Consider the following 23,811-nt stretch of genomic DNA (forward strand, 5'->3'; position numbering starts at 1 on the left):
GAGGTTAGTTTGCATTCTAACCTATTACTGCCAAATTCCGGATTGTAGTAATTAGTGTTTCAGTCATTGCACAGTGTCTCTAATTCCGAGTCCATAGATTTCAGACTCATAATCTTGCCCTGCTGGTTGGAATGGAATATTCTCACAAGGAAACCCTTCCATCTGTAAGTTTCCTGTCTTACTGAGATTTGGTAGGACTTCAGTAGGAATGCTTTATTCAGTCTATCAAAATTAGATACCCAGTGGTATATTTAGTACCTGTTTTGAGGTGTCAAATCTTGCTCTTTTAACCACCGCATAGACAGGAGTGAGCAGCGGGAAGCAGGTAGAGGTGGGGTGGCCAGCCAGTTTCTCTATCGCGCACTCATTACTTCCCCTGCTTAAATGAGCAAACTTGGACACCCCAAAACAGGTACTAAATAAACGACTGGGAATCTAATTTTGATACGGCTGAATACAGCATTCCTACCGAAGTCGTTGTACCACATCTTAATCAGATCGGAGACTTACAGATGGAAGGGTTTCCTTAGCAGCCTTGCCAGACAAACTGAAGGGCATTTCGAGCGTCACATCACCCACGTCTAAAGAGGTAGGATGAAAACAATGCCAGGGGGGGGGCATGGATGTCGTCATCCTCTGAACCCAAAGAGGTAGTAGTAGAACAAGAAAGGAGGGGAGGGGCCATGGATGTCGTCATCCTCTGAACCCAAAGAGATAGTAGTAGAATAAGAAGAGAAATAAGGGGAGGGGCCATGGATGTCGTCATCCTCTGAACCCAAAGAGGAAGTAGTAGAACAAGAAAGGAGGGGAGGGGCCATGGATGTCGTCATCCTCTGAACCCAAAGAGGAAGTAGTAGAACAAGAAGAGAAATAAGGGGAGGGGCCATGGATGTCGTCATCCTCTGAACCCAAAGAGATAGTAGTAGAATAAGAAGAGAAATAAGGGGAGGGGCCATGGATGTCGTCATCCTCTGAACCCAAAGAGGAAGTAGTAGAACAAGAAGAGAAATAAGGGGAGGGGCCATGGATGTCGTCATCCTCTGAACCCAAAGAGGAAGTAGTAGAACAAGAAGAGAAATAAGGGGAGGGGCCATGGATGTCGTCATCCTCTGAACCCAAAGAGTTAGTAGTAGAACAAGAAAGGAGGGGAGGGGCCATGGATGTCGTCATCCTCTGAACCCAAAGAGTTAGTAGTAGAAAAGAAAGGAGGGGAGGGGCCATGGATGTCGTCATCCTCTGAACCCAAAGAGGTAGTAGTAGAACAAGAAAGGAGGGGAGGGGCCATGGATGTCGTCATCCTCTGAACCCAAAGAGTTAGTAGTAGAACAAGAAAGGAGGGGAGGGGCCATGGATGTCGTCATCCTCTGAACCCAAAGAGGAAGTAGTAGAACAAGAAGAGAAATAAGGGGAGGGGCCATGGATGTCGTCATCCTCTGAACCCAAAGAGTTAGTAGTAGAACAAGAAAGGAGGGGAGGGGCCATGGATGTCGTCATCCTCTGAACCCAAAGAGTTAGTAGTAGAACAAGAAAGGAGGGGAGGGGCCATGGATGTCGTCATCCTCTGAACCCAAAGAGTTAGTAGTAGAACAAGAAAGGAGGGGAGGGGCCATGGATGTCGTCATCCTCTGAACCCAAAGAGGAAGTAGTAGAACAAGAAAGGAGGGGAGGGGCCATGGATGTCGTCATCCTCTGAACCCAAAGAGTTAGTAGTAGAACAAGAAAGGAGGGGAGGGGCCATGGATGTCGTCATCCTCTGAACCCAAAGAGGAAGTAGTAGAAAAGAAAGGAGGGGAGGGGCCATGGATGTCGTCATCCTCTGAACCCAAAGAGGTAGTAGTAGAATAAGAAGAGAAATAAGGGGAGGGGCCATGGATGTCGTCATCCTCTGAACCCAAAGAGGAAGTAGTAGAACAAGAAAAGAAAGGATGGGAGGGGCCATGGATGTCGTGATCCTCTGAACCCAAAGAGGTAGTAGTAGAACAAGAAAGGAGGGGAGGGGCCATGGATGTCGTCATCCTCTGAACCCAAAGAGGTAGTAGTAGAACAAGAAAAGAAAGGATGGGAGGGGCCATGGATGTCGTGATCCTCTGAACCCAAAGAGGAAGTAGTAGAACAAGAAAGGAGGGGAGGGGCCATGGATGTCGTCATCCTCTGAACCCAAAGAGGAAGTAGTAGAAAAGAAAGGAGGGGAGGGGCCATGGATGTCGTCATCCTCTGAACCCAAAGAGGAAGTAGTAGAACAAGAAAAGAAAGGATGGGAGGGGCCATGGATGTCGTGATCCTCTGAACCCAAAGAGGTAGTAGTAGAATAAGAAGAGAAATAAGGGGAGGGGCCATGGATGTCGTCATCCTCTGAACCCAAAGAGGAAGTAGTAGAAAAGAAAGGAGGGGAGGGGCCATGGATGTCGTGATCCTCTGAACCCAAAGAGGTAGTAGTAAAACAAGAAGAGAAATAAGGGGAGGGGCCATGGATGTCGTCATCCTCTGAACCCAAAGAGGAAGTAGTAGAAAAGAAAGGAGGGGAGGGGCCATGGATGTCGTCATCCTCTGAACCCAAAGAGGAAGTAGTAGAACAAGAAAGGAGGGGAGGGGCCATGGATGTCGTCATCCTCTGAACCCAAAGAGGAAGTAGTAGAAAAGAAAGGAGGGGAGGGGCCATGGATGTCGTCATCCTCTGAACCCAAAGAGGTAGTAGTAGAATAAGAAGAGAAATAAGGGGAGGGGCCATGGATGTCGTCATCCTCTGAACCCAAAGAGGAAGTAGTAGAACAAGAAAAGAAAGGAGGGGAGGGGCCATGGATGTCGTGATCCTCTGAACCCAAAGAGGTAGTAGTAAAACAAGAAGAGAAATAAGGGGAGGGGCCATGGATGTCGTCATCCTCTGAACCCAAAGAGGAAGTAGTAGAACAAGAAAAGAAAGGAGGGGAGGGGCCATGGATGTCGTGATCCTCTGAACCCAAAGAGGTAGTAGTAGAATAAGAAGAGAAATAAGGGGAGGGGCCATGGATGTCGTCATCCTCTGAACCCAAAGAGGAAGTAGTAGAAAAGAAAGGAGGGGAGGGGCCATGGATGTCGTCATCCTCTGAACCCAAAGAGGTAGTAGTAGAATAAGAAGAGAAATAAGGGGAGGGGCCATGGATGTCGTCATCCTCTGAACCCAAAGAGGAAGTAGTAGAACAAGAAAAGAAAGGAGGGGAGGGGCCATGGATGTCGTGATCCTCTGAACCCAAAGAGGTAGTAGTAAAACAAGAAGAGAAATAAGGGGAGGGGCCATGGATGTCGTCATCCTCTGAACCCAAAGAGGAAGTAGTAGAACAAGAAAAGAAAGGATGGGAGGGGCCATGGATGTCGTGATCCTCTGAACCCAAAGAGGTAGTAGTAGAATAAGAAGAGAAATAAGGGGAGGGGCCATGGATGTCGTCATCCTCTGAACCCAAAGAGGAAGTAGTAGAACAAGAAAAGAAAGGATGGGAGGGGCCATGGATGTCGTGATCCTCTGAACCCAAAGAGGTAGTAGTAAAACAAGAAGAGAAATAAGGGGAGGGGCCATGGATGTCGTCATCCTCTGAACCCAAAGAGGTAGTAGTAGAACAAGAAAAGAAAAGAGGGGAGGGAGAAAATATGTCGTGTAACTTAGAGAAGAAGAAATCAAGGATAGGACGAATAAGGATAAGATGACAGAATAAGATGTTGAAAGACATGAAAAAAGTAACGATTAGAAGAATAGGATAGAATACTCACATCCCCTAGTTCTGGATGGACTGAAATTGTGTATTGTAATATATGTATTTGATACATGCATTAATTTATCCGTATTACAACTGTTTTTCTACTGCTACATTAAATATTATATTTCTTTGCTAGTTGCTTTACGTCGCACCGACACAGATAGGTCTTATGGCGACGATGGGATAGGAAAGGTCTAGGAGTTGGAAGGAAGCGGTCGTGGCCTTAATTATGGTACAGCCCCAGCATCTGCCTGGTGTGAAAATGGGAAATCACAGAAAACCATCTTCAGGGATGCCGAAAGTGGGATTCGAACCCCTTATCTCCCGGATGCAAGCTCACAGCCGCGCGCCGCTAACCGCACGGCCAACTCGCCCGGTAAAATATTATATTTAAACCTAATAGTAATTATATTCATTCGACATGTTATTACCCCCTTTTTATTTTATTTTCGTCCTAGATGTAATAAAAAGTTACATTTTCTAGGACAAACACATATCCTTCATTATTTTTCGTTAGGGCTTGTTTTTTATTTCCTTTACCCACATATGTTTAAAATACGAATAAATGCTGTACTTACCTGTGTAATCTCTTCTTAGTTTAATGATTATTTCTTTCTATTTTTCTTTTATGTTTCCTAACTAGATATTTTAAACTCAATAGATGCGCTTCTTCCAACATTTCTCCACAAAATTAACAACGATTTTCATCATATTTCTCTCCGACCCTTATTCTTATGTTTTCACATTAGCTACCACACCACTTTTCTTACTTCTCTGTTTGGAAACCTTCTTTTATTTATTTTCGACTTTCTTGGATAATTTTGCAGAATTTCGATAGTGTTCTCTTAGTCTTCCATTCTGCCATGGCCATCTGCTTCTGAATATCCTTCACTCTAATCGTTACTTTCTTACACAATTTCCTATCTTTGTTCCGAAGTTCAAAAGGCATGAGAATCTTACTGTAGAAATGGGAAGTAAATAAATAATAAGAGGGACTATCTAGTGGAGGTGGAAAAGGCATGCTTAGTTCACCCGACAGGATGTGGGTCCGATTCCCCATCAGGAAATAAAAAATACAAAAGCGATTTCTAATTCTGATTATGAGAGGCAAATGACACTGAGGTTCACTCAGCCTGCACTCAAAATGAGCACCAGGTTAGTTCCTGGGGGCAAAGATGCCCGGGAGTTCCACACTTAGTACGGAGGTTACGGATAGTAAAAAGTTTTACCATCCACTCCTCCACGAGCCTTCATGGTTTCTATTGGGATGGAATTAACTTTTCGTTTTACTAGTGTATGTTATTTTCGTAATGTGGGCTCGTTTCCTTGGCAGAAGTAATTTAATTTAAAAAAGTGAGGCACTCCGAATACAATTGGTTTAAGTCCAAAAGAGTATGGTAGGGGGTTGAAAATGAGCACCAGTATGAAGTATTTTCAGAGGGCTTAGGAATTAATTCCATAGCTGAACTACCTGGGCGTAGATGACAACAATTTACTGTACCACTGAATCAGCTTGCTGTACTTTTCAAAATACAAGTGAAGCAAGCCTACATGCCATGGTGAATTGTTACGGCGCTTCCAGTGCGAGGTAATAATCATCCTCCTTACAGCCCTGACATAGCACCCAGTGATTTCTTTCTCTTCAGACCGCTGAAGAATCATGTGAGTGGTAAACGATTCAAAGATACGGCCGTTCAACATGCCTTCATAACGTGGCTTAAGACACTGGCCACACATTTCTTCTATGCAGACATCGATGCCTTGCTGTACAGCTGGAACAATTGCTTGGGTAAGAATGGTGACTATGCTGAATAGTAATGTATATCAGTATCTTACTACTGTGTACTCTTATATCTACCTGTAAAATAAAGTTTCTCTGTGCGAGATCTTGCTACCCTATTTTTTAAATAAATAAGTCTGAAAATTTGAACTACCAAATTGGCGTTACAAAATGTGTTCCTCTTTGTACGTAAGCCTCTTTTACAATTGGACCGCTCTTTGGAATTTGATAACTGTGCGCATCTTCACTTTGAATCACCATTCAATCATATTAACCAAATTGTAAGCTTTGCTGAATTCACACTAGTTAAAGACGAATAGCAACAACAACAGAAATGAGTGCGACAACGATCTAATGTCTAAATACGGTTCTGTCCTTTTACTCCTCTTAGTATTCTTCTTAGAAGGCTTCATAAACAGGATCAAGTAAAGAGTAACTTTATTAAAACAAATTTTATTTCTTATGTACAAAAAGTATCATTACTGAATACATATCTGCGAAGTGAAGTCTTTTTTTTTTTATACAGGTGCAAAGATGAGATAAAATAATATCGATGTGAAATAATTATTTGGTGCTGTGAAATGTAGCTTGGGAGATCTTCGAAGTTCCGAAGAGGAGGAGATCCTGCAACAAAAATATGTGTTCATCACAATACAGTACATTTGATTTTTCATAGCGAACAGAAATAAACAGAAATACTTAAACACGTGACCTTCCTTGCAGTAAAGTATAACTGTAATTTTCATGAGGAATTAATGTCATTTTGAAGTGAATACCTTTTGTAAACAATTAATTGGTCTGAATACAGAGCGGAAACTTTGTGTTTATTCTTTGTGTTCATTATCACGTACGTTCTTTCTCTCACAAATTAGTTGAGCTGTTTCAATAAAAGAAATCAATTTCTAAGACCTCTGGATCGTTTTTACCTTTTTGTTCCTTCTGGCGTAATACTTGCGGTTTGCCCTCACGTGATGCTGATTGTTAAGGGACAATACAGACTTTGTCCATACGTATTTGGATGAGTATTGCTCAAGGAATTGTGTGAAGGGTCATGGCATTCCAAATCGAACCACAGCAAGGAAGATGATTTGCGATTCATAACGTCTACTTGTAAGATTTATGTTATTGTGGGAGGGAGAGGGATGTAGGGAACTTGGAGCTACTTCTCGTTCCATTCGTATAACGCGTTTACACCTTAATACCACTGAAAAGATAAGCTCTTTGATGGCCTTTTAATAACTACTGAATAATCTACTCCTATCATCCCTTCTCACGACAATGTGTGATTATGTTTTTTCTGTTGTTGTTCATGGTAGTGGTTATGATAGTAGTACGATTCAACGACAAATAAGGGAATTACCTGAAGGAACACATTTACCTAGACGGAAAGGTACGAGCATAAACAAACTCAGCTGGATATAGTATATAACACTGCTTCACAGAAACGTTTGATGGTTTGCCTATATGGCCAGGCGTCAAACTATTTCTTTTAATCTGTGGTCTTCATACTCGGTCATGCAGGACTATAGTTTCCGTAGAGGGAAGAATATAACCTTTATACGACGGTAACACGTATATTTCCTCGTTCCTACGAAGCAAAGTTTTCAACTTCTTTTTGCGTTGCAGAGAAATGGCAATATTTTACATAGGAGTTCAATTTTGATCTTTTTCTTGAAATGTTCTTTCATACCAAAAAATGTTCGAAAATAAAAAGTTAGGAGTGTCACTGTGCATATAATATGTACATCAATTGTAAATTCATTTATTAACATGTCGAGAAAGTTTCAGGTCAAAATATTGGTAATTATACTGTAAACAGCATTTTACGCGGAGCCTGAAAATACTGCAAATCGGTATTTATTCTAGGAAATGGTGATGGAAATCGTTTTGTGAACGCACTGTGGATCTATTTAAAGGTAAACTCCGTGTAAAAATACACTGACCGGCACGAGAAATGCAAAAGTTTGCAAATATTAAAGAACTTACACGTCTTCTTCCATTTAACGCAACTTCAGCACTTCATCTTATATTTATTGAAGGGGAAGTTTCTCTGTTATCTTTCTGTAAGAGGATAATACACCGAAGATTGTTTCTTACTCTGTCCCCATGCGATCTTAACTATAGCCTATTCTCTCTCCCATAGCCTGGAAGTATTTTCGGAGGATTTTGCGCAATAAAGTTTATTATACACTTTTTCCACCAACCTCTGTCCTTCACCTAGCTCAGCCACAGACGTCCAAGAGAGTTTTGGTTTACTCGGTCTGCCATCTAGTGGGCCTAAAGTAAAACAGAACGTCGAAATGGACGAGCAGACAGCCAGATGGCGTCAAATTGAAATGCCTGTACACGGTAGCTGAGGTCATACGATTATACATACCTAGCTAAGGGGGTTTTACTTTTAGTGAAATGGATTTCGAAGTTTATCTGTCAGTTTTAAAATACATGATCAAGAGAAAACATGCATTAAGTCCTGAGGATGCTGTACGGCTGTCACTTTTTTGGAAAATAGTCGTAGGTTTGCATTATCTTGCAGGAGTGTTACGAACTATGGCTTTGATAATTTCTCCTGTATCTGATTACTAACTAACTAACTAACTAACTAACTAACTAACTAACTAACTAACTAACTAACTAACTAACTAACTAACTAACTAACTAACTAACTAACTAACTAACTAACTAACTAACTAACTAACTAACTAACTAACTAACTAACTAACTAACTAACTAACTAACTAACTAACTAACTAACTAACTAACTAACTAACTAACTAAGTAACTAAATAAATAAATAAATAAATAAATAAATAAATAAATAAATAAATAAATAAATAAATAAATAAATAAACAAATAAATAAATAAATGAATAAATAAATAAATAAATAAATAAATAAATAAATAAATAAATAAATAAATAAATAAATAAATAAATAAATAAATAAATAAATAAATAAATAAATAAATAAATAAATAAAAAGTTTTATACTGAACAAAGGGATAAAAGACTTATGTTTGATTAGAATATTTTAATAAGTACTGCTGTGAAGATGATTTTTCAGACGATCTTCAAGGAATACTTACAGAAATGTCTTAGTAGTGGTGAAGGCCGTATCCGTATCCGCCATGTCCATAACCATATCCTCCATCAAGTCCTCCATATCCGTAGTCGTGTCCCTTGAGCAGGACTGGTACTTGTTTGTGGACTACTACTGGGTGTGGTACGGGCACTGGTACTGGCTTATGTACGGGGACTGCTACAGGCTGGGGTACATGGACTGGGTATGGCTGGGGTACAGCTACTTTGTAGGGAACTTTGACAGGGTATGGCACTGGACGGTCAACGGGGTAAGGAACTGGTCTGTCTACGGGTACAGGTACGGGCTTGGGTACATGCACTGGGTAGGGCCTGTCAACGGGAACTGCTACAGGTACTTTAACAGGGTATGGGACATGTTTCTCGACTGGTACTGGTACTGGGTGAGGAACAGCAACTGGTACTTCTTTGTGGATGGTGATAGACTTGATGTGACCTTCAGTTATTCCGTAGCCTAGACCACGACCATAGCCTCCATAGCCTCCATAGCCGAGTCCATGGCCTAATTCATAGCCACCCAAACCGTAACCTCCTCCATATCCATAGTTTCCACCGTAACCGTAACCAAGATCAAACAGCCCGCGCTTCTCTTGTTTCTTCTCACCAGAGGCGGCTGCCTGCTTCTTGTCAGACTCACTCGTTGCCAGGGCAACACACCCAACCAGCACGGCACACACCTGAGGATGTACAATAATATGCTTGAGTGAAACATATTTTCACAAATCAAGCTGCACTGATACAAAACATATTTATTGGAGACAAATTATGTAATAATAATATTATAAGTTTACCAAACTGTAAATTATATTAAACATAGGGAATTCTGCGCTGTTCACTAATTGGGAGACTTTTGGCAGTAAATATTTAGTTTTCTTTTCGCATATAAACATGTATATTTATATCTATTTACGAAGATCACAATGTGAAGATAAAGCTGACATTCAAGAGGACAAATTCGGGCAAATATTCATATATAGGAAGGGGCGTTTCCATATTCTTTGCAATTATTTAAGAAAAGACTAAGTAAACAACAGATAGGGAGTTTATCACCTGGACGACTGCCCTAAATGCAGATCAGTGGTGATTGATTGATTGCTTGATTTCTTGCTTGATAGATTGCTTTATTGATTGATTCAATCGATCATCCACTCATTCATCCATTGATTTGCTTTGAGTCGTAACGACACAGATCATTGTTATGACGGCGATAAGATAGGAAAGGGCTAGGAGTGTGAAGGACGCGGCGGCCGTGGTCTTAATTAAGGTGCATCTCTGGCAATAAACACAAGTCTTGCTTGGTTCTTGGAATGTCCAGAAAAGTCTTCCCAGGCCGAAGTTTCAAATATTTTCGTAACACTGCTCTTTTGCTTTAAAAAACATCGCTTCCAGTTCTCGTGTTAAGAAATCCTGGTGAGGGTCCCATACACTGGAACTATATTGTAATTGGGATCTTACCAGTGACTTGTACGCCCTCTACTTTACATCCTTACCGCAGCCCGTAAGTATCCTCATAACCTTATGAAAAGATATTTAATCTTTATCTAAAAATCCCTTTTATGTGAGTGCCCCATTGAAGGTCTTTCCTTACATTAACACCTACGTATTTACGGCGATCCCCATGAACTACTGTCATCCCATCAACGCAATAATTAAAACTGAGGAGACTTCTTTCTGATCCGGGCTGAGTGGTTGATGTGCTGGCCTTCTGGCTCAGTCCGGTGGTATTTGAAGGTGCTCAAATACGTCAGCCTCGTGTCGGTAGATTAACTGGCACGTAAAAGAACTCATGCGGAGCAAAATTCAGGCACCTTGGCGTCTGGAAAACCGTAATAGCATTATTTTTCTTGTTGTTATCTTCTTTGTGAATTTTACAACCTGATTTTTCGCCCTAAGGTACTCTGTGCAGGTTAACATTTACCGAACAAGGACTGTATTATCTAAGGAGTAACAATTGCATCATCAGAAAAAAGAAATAGCGGACTATATAATCACGTTTACGACCTGGCTGGTGTATGACATGTTCATCTTTCGTAGAAGGTCTCTCCCAGCCATATAGCAGCTGTAATGTGACGTAATAACTTTCCCTGACAGGTATTTTACCACGCAATACAAACAGATAATTATATGAAGCATTCACTCAATTCTCTCCACGTTAATAAAGTAGAACTGGGTTTCATGTAGAAATAGCGCCATTTCCTGAGGAAGTCTGAGTGCAATTTCCTCTGCTCAAATATAGGAACTGGTCTGTTTTAATTGAAGTATGTAATTTACTGGAAATTCTTCGTTTGGCTCTGTGGCCGAATGCTCACCGTAGTGACCTTCGGATCGGACGGTCCCGAGTTCGATGCCTGGTTTATTCCTGTAGCTCTGCGGCTGGGTGCTTATGCCCGTCTTAATACAGATGTTTATTTACCTACAATGAAAACCACCACGCGAACACGCCTTAGTGAATATAACCGTCCACATAGAGTTGGGATCAGGAAGGGCATCGGGCAGTAAAAATGGGTTCAATACATACAAAGTTCCAACCCCACGTAATTGGGGAAAGGCGAGGAAGAAGAAAAATATTTACTTGAAGTTATTCTCCAATTCAATAATTTTTCTACTGTAAGGCAACATTTTATGAAAACTTGATATATTAAATGAAGAAGCTGCAGTTCAAATGTATGCCAGCTAAATCACCGCCAACAAAAGAAGACTGTGCTAGTCTCAAAATTCTGCAAATACACCTACTTACTGCACATTGTAATCCATTAACTGTCAATTTATTTCCTGTAATTTAAACTGTTCCCTAGGTTTCTTTTGCTGTACGTCGCACCGACACAGGTAGGCATTATGACGATGATGGGGTAGGAAAGGGCTAGGAGTAGGAAAGAAGCCGCCGTAGCCTTAGTTAAGGTACAGTCCCAGCATTTGCCTGGTGTGAAAATGGGAAACCAAGGAAAATCATCTTCAGAGATACCGACAGTGGGGTTCGAACTCACTATCTCCCGAATACAAGCTAACAGCTGCGCGACCCTAACCGCATGGCCAACTCACTCGGTCTTCCCTAGGGTGAAGAGAAAAGCCTAATCATAGGGACAGATTTTGTATAACTATTATTTGTCATGAGCCTCGAATGGAGATCAATATTAAGGTACTTCCCACAGCAAGAGGAAATCAATACTTTGAGATATAATCTACAGATCATAAGGAACAAAATAATGTCCTGTGATTGCAGATTGGTTTTATAAAAACATGATTACCGCTGTTTAAAAGCACAGACATGAAGAAACCTTCAATAACTGTATTCTTCCAACACTAAAAACTCCTCAACAAATATGTTTTAATTAAGTCCAGAGACAATTTAGACATAGGCTTGAAGCTGTTCTAGGCAATGATGGACATAACAAATCAGCACTGCCCAGCTAAAGCGTGCTTGAATTTGTACGGTATATAGAAAAAGTTATCCCCAAATCGTAGCAGTTAATGGGTTGAAACAAATAAGAATCAGTCATTTAAAAAAAATTTTGCAAATTTTGAGACAAATAGTATTTTGAAAACAGTGGAAAAAATGGTGAACTTGAAAAATGTAAAACATTATCAAAAATGGCTTTTACGGCCGCAGATCTTACAGACACAGGAATAGAACCAGCTTTTGGCTGGAAATCCAGCTGATGAGTCCAAATGGCAGGTCTGGGTGAAACTCTGCAAAATGCACACGGCCTAACCAGCCAAAAGCTGGTTCTATTCCTGTGATTGTAAGATCTGCGGCCGTGAAAACCATTTTTGATATTCTAACTCCATGGGGAGTAATATTTTTTTGAAAACGGAGAATTCACTTCTCCTTTAGCAGGTTAGCAATCCCTATTTGCTAACACGGCGGGACCATGCGCTTGGTCTGCCACTGCTAAGCAGAGTCCTGGAGGGGCGTGCCGATCCAGCTGATGAGCCCAAATGGCACGTCTGGGCGAAACTCTGCAAAATGCACACGGCCTAACCACCCAAACGCTGGTTCTATTCCTGTGATTGTAATGTAAAACATTGTTAAAATTTTAAAAGATTTCGAAATAAATGTTTTATACATTTTTATACAAGCTGGTCCACGAGACAAAGACCCTAAGAAAAAAAGAAATTTTAGTGATTCGAAAAAACTTATTTAAAAGATTACTTCAAAATCATTGTTCTGTTTATAGAAATACAAAGAGTGTGAATTAAATTTGTGTCTTTTAATCGCTTCTTTATCGTATACTGTATATTACGTTGTCACAGTTTTGAAGGACAGTTTCCCGTTCTTCTTTCAGATTCAAGTGATAATATAACCCTGCCGCATGTTATGCCTCTTTTAATCTGCAGTTCATTCAGTATTTTACCTCTTTTATGTAACATACCATGCATATGGGCATCAAGAGAAACTTCCATTCATCCTTTCTTGGCATGGCACAGTTATGATCCCGTTTTCTTTGATGTTTTAAATTGGAATGTACGACTATTGAGATGCCGATAAAAGTATTTTATGTGACTCACGTCTCTAACCAAGCGCTCCCTCTACCCATATACAGCCAATAAGTGAACGTGCAGTGTTGTATTTGGAACAAGAGTGATGGTCAGTTGAAGGATGTGGCTTGCATCGCAACTGATGTCTAATTTCTCTTATACAGTTCGTGTTGTTGGAAGCAAGTTGAATGGCGTTAAGATGCACAGAGTAAATTAGTAAATCTCGTAAGAAATGATTGGATATTTTCGTTAACCTAACTTATGAATGGCATTGAAGAATACGAGACATAGCATTTGGTAAAACATTGAATCTACCCAACCTGACTGCCACTTGCAATCCCGGAAACTTATGTTATTACCTTGATAGTCTAGGCTATTATGTTAATCGGGACAAAATACTGTATTATCAGTAGAGCCCGGATTTTTATGCATTAATAAATTAGTATGCAAACTTACAGAAGCGAGCAGCAGGTATAGTCTACCTTCACAACGATTATGCGATGGGGTTTGCATACACATTAGGGGTAGGCCTTCAGAACCCCTAAAATTTATGTTACTCTTACTATATTATGGAAGAGCGGGTGGCCGACACTTTTTACAAAATTACAGAAGTTTACAATCTAATCTGTTGCTGTATAAAAATCCGGACTTTAATTATCAAACTTTTAATGTAGTTTGTCCATTTTAAATTTCAACCCAGTATTTACGGAACGTGTTTAATTTTACGTCTTTGAAAAGCAGCAGAAGATGAATTTCATTACAAATATTGAGGAAAATTTTAATTAGAAAAAATTCTTTTTTTTGCAATTTGTTTTAATTCGCACCGTCACAGATAGGTCTTATGGCGACGATGGGACAGGAAAGGCCTAGGAGTGAGAAGGAAGCGGCCGTAGCCTTAATTAAGGTACAGCCCCAGCATTTTCCTGGCGTGAAAATTGGAAACCACGGAAAACCATCTTCAGGGCTGCCGATAGTGGGGCTCGAACTCACTATCTCCCGGATGCAAGCTCACAGAATTAGAAAAATAGACTGCCTAGAATTACTTAGTTTCATCCGTTTTCATTTATCACAAGTAAAACATAAATTTTATAGAGTACTCTAAAGAAACGCCGCATAACAATCCATATGAGAGAACTGATCTTTTTCAAGGCTGATAAAAGGTCCAATAGGACCGAAACATATGCCTTTAATGCGTTTTTACCCATCATTTATTGCATTGACGAGGTGGATTATTTAAATATTTCAATTTAACGATCGTTTTTATTTAACGAAATGATTTTTAAATTAGTTTCAAGCATATTATGCCACCCCAACTTTATTTGATACAATAACCTGAGAGTGGAACATGGTCATTTTAAATGAACGTCTAACCCACGAGGGAAAAACATTTCTCTTTCAGCTGAGTTTCAGCGTAGACTAAGTACAGTACTAAATGAATGGTTCCGTGCAACTCTGCTTTTATCTATGATATGTTATAGCCTACTGCTGCTAAATCTTATTGCTACGAACTCGTCATTCACGGGTGCCTTCAGCTAGTGAACAATGAGAATGAAAATGAGTGGGCCAATACTGCAAAGAGTATTTCATTTGGATAGGATCTGAAATTTCATGAGATCGCAGTTTTGAATAGCTTGAAGAACGCATTGATACATCCAGAAATCAACGATTATTTGTCCTAAGCTATGGTAGTGACCACCGAAATATTTCTTGGAATTGTGTGTGTTCTTAGGCAGGCACAACAATAGCTTCCTTTCACGTCTAAAAACTGAGCATTATAAGGATAATTCGTCTTCCACAGTTCTGTCAAAAATGTCGTTGATTTCTGCTTTGAGCTTTGTGGACGAGCTTTTAAACAATTTCGTTCACTTTTTTCACTAGCATGCTATCCAGTGATGATAAGCAGCTTAAGTGTGAGAAATAGTCTAGCAGCTGCAATCTAATATCGGATATATGGTACTGGATATTCGATCCTACTGTATTTGAATTTGAATCGCTGAAAGGAAATCTTTCTAGAATACGAAGTGAATTTCTGTGAGCCAAGATATATTCCTGGAGTTATTGGAATAACTACTGAAATGTATGTGAAGTTAAATGTGTAAATGCAAACCAAGCAAACACAGCTATGGTGGGCCTTGGCCTGCTAAGCGACCACTGCTCAGCCCAAAGGTTGCAGATTGGGAGGTGAAACACGGTAAGCGCGACGAATCTTTTTTTTTTTTTTGCTAGTTGCCTTACGTCGCACCGACACTGATAGGTCTTATGGCGACGATGGGACAGGGAAGGGCTAGGAGTGGGAAGGAAGCGGCCGTGGCTTTAATTAAGGTACAACCCCAGCATTTGCCTGATGTGAAAATGGGAAACCACGGAAAACCATTTTCAGGGCTGCCGACAGTGGGGTTCGAACCTACTATCTCCCGAATACTGGATACTGGCCGCACTTAAGCGACTGCAGCTATCGAGCTCGGTGCGACGAATCTTGTATTTATAGACCGGGGACACTATCTCAGCGTCAGATAGCTCCTTAACTGTAATCGCGTTGGCTGAGTGGGCCCCGAACTATACCCGAGATTGAGATAAAAATCCCTGTCCTTGCCAGGAATCGAACTCGGGGCTTCAAAGCAGGAGGCAGATACACTACCCCTAGACCAGTGTGCAAATACTAGTTTTATGTATGGAAGTTCAAGTGACTGTATTTTAATGCCGAACATCAGAATATTTAGCTTTTGGTGGCTTTATTTCATTATTACAAACTTGTCCTCTCCAAGGTGCGTCAAATACTGATTCAAACTCTCATTAAATTAAAATAATATCATATAGGGGCCTATTAATATCACTCAGATAAAATAATTCTGGATGCAGACATTTTTGAACGAAACTGCACCGACTCACATGAATATCTGTTATCACATTGATTCGTTCCTGTCATCATGGATACCTGCATACTAATTACCGGGATGTTGTCTATAGTCAGGCAGTTTAGAATCAGACAATCGGGTCTCAGTAAATCATTTACTTGTTCTTAAATAAAGTTAATTCTAAACAAAAGTTTCACGCTCAGAATCGGCAGTATGTGAATGTTGGCAAATGACAAGTTTTAAGCATTTCGAACGTCCGTTTTTATCGTATCTCTGCAGCGTTTGAAGCATGTTCTTTATTTATCTTTCCATTCCTTCAGTTCCACATCACTCTCCTGTTTCTTCTTGATGCTATCAAATTACCCACTTCATGCTAGTAAACAGAGAAATGAAGTGGTCACCAAAATACAAGTAATGAAGATTTGTTGACATTGTCTTCTCTTTCACTGTTTGTTTGTCAAGTTTAGTTCTGTGAGTTCAGTGGATCTCTAACTTGAATGTAAAGTTGTTCGTGTGTTTGAGAGCGGATGTCTTTCCTACCACCATGCAGCGGTTCTAATAAAAATGAACCCGTTGAAAATCGGTGAGATTCGAACCAGGAACTCAAGAGACACCGCACGTCTTTATAGCGCAACATATTATTCAGAATGAAATAAGTCAAACTTTATTTAAGGTTGTTTCGTTATGTATTGTGGTACATGCTATGACGAAAAGCGACAACCACATGAATATGAAGGATTATGATAATTTCGTAAATTTACTACCCTTCAGCGTAAAAAGCCCGTACTACATTACCGATAAAAAGAACTGACAAAAATGCGTACTTTAACATATTAGAATGCAATCTAAACATAATCTAAATAAAATACATTTCTCTCTCTTTGTTATAGACAATTCTTTAAGAAAACTATCCTCCCTCAAGGATTGACATCGGTCCTATAAAATTTGCTTTATACTCAGGTAAAATATTCACTAGTCACTTTTATGTGATAATTTTAAATAATGATTCAATAGTCGTTTAACTTGTATTTTCCGGTTCATTTGGATATAATTTTGGGTTAAATTTGGTAGAAAGCTCGGGCACCGATTCATGTTAAAATTACGGCAATAGATACTATAGATCAATAAATAATTTTATTAATTTCTTGAAACTCAAAAAAATTGGCGGTGTTTTTAGTCTTTTCAGAGGAATCTGATATTTAAGTTTAAGTATAAATAAGTTCGGCCATAACTTGACTTGTATCTCTGCTGGCGGCTCAAGTCATTTCTGATGCCTTCATCACATATAATCTAGGATTAGGTTCTGCTGCAATTTCGATAGATTAGTTGCTGATAAACTGATTTGTGCACCTGCAATGAGAATTTAAAAGCCATGCACATTCTTATGTATGTAACTGTTGGTACGTTTGCCCATATTAAAGTATGAAATCGAGATATTTTATGATAAACTATTTATCCTTCAAGATATCCTAAAATGAATTTTTTTTATAACTTTCATATGACTGAGAAATTACACTGTAAAGGCAAATTTACTTCCACATCTTTCCTCTTCTACGCTTCCTCTCAGTAGGGCAATACCTATTTTAACGGCAGAAGCACTCAAGTTAGATTCCAGACTTAGGTAATTTTATTCTCACATGCATCACATGATAACTGAGGTTAGGCCTATCATTGGAGTCCAGACTTTTAGGCAGTAATACAACTAACGAATGAGCAAATTGTCAAAAAACTTTGGAGAGCTGAAATAATTTGTGATTACTCATATCAAATAAATGTTTACATTTAATTATTGGTTTTAAGTGTTAGTCATACAGAACGAGCTGCAGATGTGAGACTGTGTCAGAAGTTAGACATTATATAAATAATGAAATCTATATCAAAACCTTAGAATAACAGGTTCACTAGTTCGTCATTTTCGTTAGTTTGCCATAGTGGAGACGTTGGAATTGAAACGTGTTGAAGCCGGAACAAGTATAGCTTACCCTACACAACGGTTATGTTATGAGTCTTGCATAACCTTTAGGGGTACGGCCTATCAGAACCCCTCGAATTTATGTTACTTTAGCTACATAACGGGAGAACGGGCTAGACGACACTTCCTAATAACCAAATGAGTTTGCATTCTAACCTATTACTGCCAAAAGATCCGGAGTCAATTTACCACACACTTCAATTCACGACAGTTGGTTCATCTCGCTGAGTTAAACCCATTCCACCCAGAAAATGGAACCCAAATCTCCACGTGAGAAAAAGACACACTAAACCTGCACCACAACTGTTAAAGTATTTCCTAGCGTATCCTTTTTGGATAAGAGGACCAAGTTTATATACATAAGAGTCGTACTGAACTCCGACGTTTGAAGTGGTGTATCCGAATTACGCCTTTCCCTGCGATGGATTTTATTCCGAACAGGGTAAGTTAATCTCCTCACCCCTAAAGAGGTCGTAATGAACTCATCGAATTATAACTGCAATTAGTAATTTTCCGAAGAAGGATATTTTCATCCTGGTTTGATCTTATGTCTGTAACGATCAGAGAGTCATGGTCTTCCTCCATACTTTTAGGTAGAGATGGAAAGTTTCTTTTTTAAATTCTGCGTACCCTCTGTTTGTTTAGGGGTTGTCTTCCAGCCTCTGAAATCTCTATAATTGATCTTAACATAAATGATAATAACGTCGTTTCTAGGTTATTTAAAAACAAAAAATCACTGCCCACTGCCTGCCATTTCGGAGACTTATTTTCACAGTGTAAGTTGAAATAAACCACAGAATTTATTTTTAAATTCCAAAATTGAACTTTAGAATTAAGAAAGAACGTATTTCTTTCCATAACTCATAACGTACGAAGATTAATCTTTGTAGAGTCCAGGTACCATACATCAGATTAGCACTTCAATATTCTATCATTTTCCCTCTCCAAGTCCCGAAATCATTTTCACTCCTTCCAAAATGAAGCTTAGGTTGTTCTCTACCTTTGCCTGATTACAAATATCCCTGGTCTTAAAAGTTTGCCTACTTACCAGCCACTTCATGTTTTCGTGAAGAATGTTAGCGTCTTACTGAATATCCTTACGTGGTTTTTCTTCATTTTATATAGCACTGTTTAAGCAAGGAACCTCTCCCTTCCCCAGTTCCTCTGTCCTTCCCCCCTCCGCCCAACAGCCTCGCGCATACATCACATTAATCTGGAAACTGAACTGTTGTAACAGGTTACACAATGGGCTGAGAAAGTACTCCTGACCTCTGCTTGTTACACTCTTACACTTACTATGTAATTTCCTCCGCTTATTAGCAGCATGGCCCCAAAAAAACATTCTTTCACCAAGGTGCGTGCCCAGAAATGTAACACCTCGGTGCGTAAGGTAGGCAAGTGAACATAAACTGAGAATTCGACACAAAATGAAGAGTTTACTACTACTACTACTACTACTACTACTACTACTACTACTGCTACTACTACTACTACTACTAACAATAATTTATACTAAGGTACACTTATGTGCGAATTAATTTCAAACTGTCCTGTGATTTAAACAGTAAATTAAAATGCGATGGCCAGGCTTAGTAGCTCAGACGGTAGAGTGCTGGGCCTTCTGACCCCCAACTGGCTGAGTCTGGTCATATTTGAAAGTGCTCACGTAAAAGAACTCCTACGAGACAACATTCCGGCACGCCCGAGTCTCCGAAAACAGTGAAAAGTAGTTAGTGGGACGTAAAAACATTATTATTATTATTATTATTATTATTATTATTATTATTATTATTATTATTATTATTATTATTATGTCCGCCTCCGTAGCGTAACGGTTAGCGCTATTAGCTTCCCTTCTCGGGACCCGGGTTCGATTCCCAGTGCTGCCAGAAATTTAGGAATGACAGGAGGGCTGGTATGCGGTTGAAATGGCACATGCAACTCACCTCCACTGGGGGTGTGCCTGAAAAGAGCTGGACCACCTCGGAATGAGGACACGAGTTTGCATCTTGTCCGGCTCCATGGCTAAATGGTTAGCGTGCTGGCCTTTGGTCCAGAGGGTATCGGGTTCGATTCCAGTCCGGGTCGGGGATTTTAATCTTCATTGGTTAATTCCAATGGTTCGCGGGCTGAGTTTTCCTCCTGTACCAAACATCCCTGCAAATCACACACCATACACAACACTATCCTCCATCACAATAACACGCAGTTACCTACAGGCAGATGCCGCCCACCCTCATCGGAGGGTCCGCCTTACAAGGGCTGCACTCGGCTAGAAATAGCCACACGAAATTATTATTATTATTTCTTCGATTTTGACCTACTTTGGACCACAGTAAACAATTGACTTGCTGGTTACTGATTTTCTCTTCTCTCAGAATTTTGTCATCATTTCGCTGTGGTTCATCTTCCTCTCTGACAACATGTTCTTGCACATTTCATTTTTCTTTCCCTGGAATCCCCTGAATTTATCAATTTTAACTCGAAAAATATCTCTATTAAATATTTCTTGTTTCTTCTACCCATTTATTAGTTGCTTTTAATTCGATGATGTAGTTAAAGATTTTCTTTGTTAGTCGACTCTCGTTCATTCTTGTCTCCCCTTACGTACGGTGTCTGTAATCTTCTCTGTCTGTCTGTATACATCTTCATTTATCCTATTCCTCCATGTATCATCCTTTCTTCTTAGGGTCCTCCTAAGATCTTTCTCAAGATTTTTCTTTCTTTCTTTTCTATCTCATCGAGATTATTCAGTATCAGATATTCTGAACTGTAAATACCCTTTAGCTTTTAAACCGTGGTATAGTGTCTGATCTTTAGCCTGTAAGATATCGTATTATTATTATTATCATTATTATTATTATTGCTGTTTCGTTATGCCCATTCATAGAGCTCGTTGGAATTTGTTCATTGGATTGATGATTTTCGCCTTCCTATTCTTCCAGAATCTCTTCATGGACTCACTGTGTTGACTCTTCCCTCCCTCTGACCACTTTTTGGACTGCTAGTTTTCACCAAAAATGTGTGTTTATTATCTGGGATCATGAAGAATTTGCGAATTTTCATGATGTCTTTCCGATATTCAATTAATTCAGGTCTCCTCTTGTTTCCTATATCCAATTAATTCTCCTGTTTTGGGAGTTTATTACACTGAATAATCTTTTCTTAAGTTTATTATTATCCATCCTAAAATGTGTCCAAAAGTTTTCAAACGTCCCCCTTACAGTATTAATGGAACTATCTGTGTATCTATGGAGGTTTGAAGTTCGACTTTTGATCCAAATTCCATTTTCTTGTATGGTGCCGAAAATTTTCCTAACAATTTTACGTTCTTGTTTTTCAATATCTGAATTTTTAGAATGACCTCCTAGAGTTAAGGTTTCTGATGCATATGGAGCTTCCCGTAAAATAACTGTTTTGTGAAGTTTTAATTTAGCATTACGTAACATTACCCTTTTATTGTAGTAATACCATGTAATTCTAAATGCCCTCAGAAGTTTTGAGGCCCTTCCTGTACTGCTAATCTCTTGTCTGCTCTGCTTATCTGCCTAGCTGCCTGTTTAATGGCCTGCATTGATGCCTCTGCCTTTGCAACTCATTGTTCATCAATGGACCTCAGTATATGTTCTGTGAAGACTCCAGGTGTAAGTCCCAGCCTCCTAAGAATGTGAAGTCTGGCAAAATTACCATAATTAACTACTGCTGCAGCATCCAAAGCACCATCAATTTTGAAATAAACACTGTCTTAGGACACCTCATCCAAATGAGAGCGTTGAAGCTTTAATTTGGATTTTGAATTTTGCCATGTAAACATCATTTCAACAACTCTGGTGCAGCTAGAACCCTAAAAGTTGGTTTCATAGCCAGAAAAACGGCTTCAGGAAGATTGTTTTTAAGTCTGTAAGTCTCACGAGCTTCCATGGCATTCGAAAACTTGCACCAATTATCAGAACACAGGAAATGCTGAGGTGAAGTGTCAGTCGACAGGTAATGAAACCATATAGCCCACACAGCTCATATCATCTTCTCGAGTTATTTACATTATTTCTAATGGCACTGCCATAATAAACTTGCAGGCTATCAGTTCTCTTCTTGGTCAGCCTATTTTTATTCTCCAAGTGACTTACCATCTTCCGACAACTTGCCTTCATTTTCTGCGACAAGTCTCCTCAACCGTCCTCCCATCATTTTCTGGACATGACAAATACACTCCAGATTTTCTGAACTACAGTCCTTCCCATAGGGTTAGCTTTCAGATACAGTCTTGAAAGCACTTGAGTCACCCCCCCCCCCAAGTTCTTTACATATCTTACATCATATTTATGTAGGGAGCGATGGAAAATTAGCTTCATACCTGCAGCTTCCATCCCACCACTTGAACCTGAATAATTCCTGCTGTACACACTTTCATGAGGATTTTGCCAATCCTTTTCCTTTTCACTGTCCATGTCCTTCTTGTGCAGGGCACATACAGAGCAACGTTTTGGCATAACTAGTAAATATAACACTTTCCCAGTGTGAACACTAATGACAGATGAATGTCCCCTCTTCATCCAGGAGCTGTCACAGGAAACAACCAAGTCTTTAGGTTCTGCTTCATTATTCTGTATAATAGCTCCATGAACAGCCAAATCATGCTCTCTTCACTAACCTCTTCCACTGCATTCAAAAGTGGCATGTTCATAGCAGTGAATCTTGCTGTTGGAGCAGGCATTTTCATAATACCACATAATAAGTTCCCACCTCCTCTATCAAGACCAACACACCTTGCGACATAAGCAAACCTAATATTTGCTTCATAAATTATGTTATTGGCATTGGATATTGTTGCAATTTTCACGCAAAATGTTTAATATACAGTACATACTAAACCTTCTCTCTTCTCATCATCCATCAAAGTCACCTTTCCACCACAGGTATAACACCTACAAGTTTGCTGTATTACTTCTGCTAATAATTCAGTGTCAATAATTCTAAACCCACTCTTTCCTCCATAATTTTCTTCTCCTGGCAGAATGCCTGGTCCGACTTTCTGCTTTGAAGAACTTACAGAAGAATCCAGGTTCACAACTGTCCCTAACCTAACCATGTCTTCTTGATTTCGTGTTGTTTACATGTGATTGTTTATACTTTTTATACACTTTACCAATCCTAGGAATCGTGTAAATACTTATACAAGGGATCACTAAACCACTGAATTACACAAATTATAAAACTCACATACACACACAATTATTGAATGAAGTCCTTTGTCATCCACAGCCTTCTATATCATGCTGGCTTGCTTCTACAACTGTCTGATCAGCAAGGAAAAAATATCTGGCCTTCTATAAATTGTTTCCCGAAGTTTAACTGATAGAACTGTGTAAGAAGACATCTTGTACTGGGACAGGGGCTGAGTAGTGGGAGTGTCATACTGCAGTGCATGATTCTTTAATTTTTTAAAATGCCATTTGTAGTTCGAATTTCAATGTAAATTTTTTGGGATGATATTCTCCTTCATATATAACTTCAGGTAAACCAATCAAAATAAATTATGTTTTTTCATGTTTTCTGCCTACGCCTTCCCTTAAAAAAGGATACGTGCGAAATAGTCCCATATACCGTTTCACTTTTAACTTTCTTTGCTGAAAATTCTGCATATACATGGTGTTTTCGAATGATATATGAAGGCCTGCCCGTGATGCTATTCTGTGCAATGCCTGGATAATTTACCTAGTTCTCTTAATATTTTTAGTGATGATAGCTAGATCATCTGTGAAGGCCAAACATTTCACTTTGATTTTGTGTTCATCAGTCCCCAATGTTAATGCCTGTGGTATCCTATTCTCACTCTCTGATGACTTTATTTCAAACCAAGTTAAAAAGAAGAGGAGAGAGTCCATCTCCTTGTCGAACACCTGTA

At 39.5% G+C, this 23,811-nt stretch overlaps 1 protein-coding gene across 1 annotated transcript in view; it reads right to left on the minus strand.

Moving 5' to 3' along the window:
- Positions 1-6,081: 6,081 nt before the first annotated feature.
- LOC137502667 (helicase SRCAP-like) overlaps positions 6,082-23,811 on the minus strand; it is a 66,536-nt gene continuing 48,806 nt past the window's right edge. The window contains exons 4-5 of the mRNA XM_068229589.1: positions 8,591-9,280; positions 6,082-6,132 (exon numbers count right to left, since the gene is read on the minus strand). Coding sequence (XP_068085690.1) covers positions 8,600-9,280 — 681 coding nt within the window. The 3' untranslated portion in view covers positions 6,082-6,132; positions 8,591-8,599. The remainder of the gene's footprint in view (positions 6,133-8,590; positions 9,281-23,811) is intronic.

This window comes from Anabrus simplex, chromosome 11 (assembly GCF_040414725.1).
Source record: "Anabrus simplex isolate iqAnaSimp1 chromosome 11, ASM4041472v1, whole genome shotgun sequence".
NCBI lineage: Eukaryota > Metazoa > Arthropoda > Insecta > Orthoptera > Tettigoniidae > Anabrus > Anabrus simplex.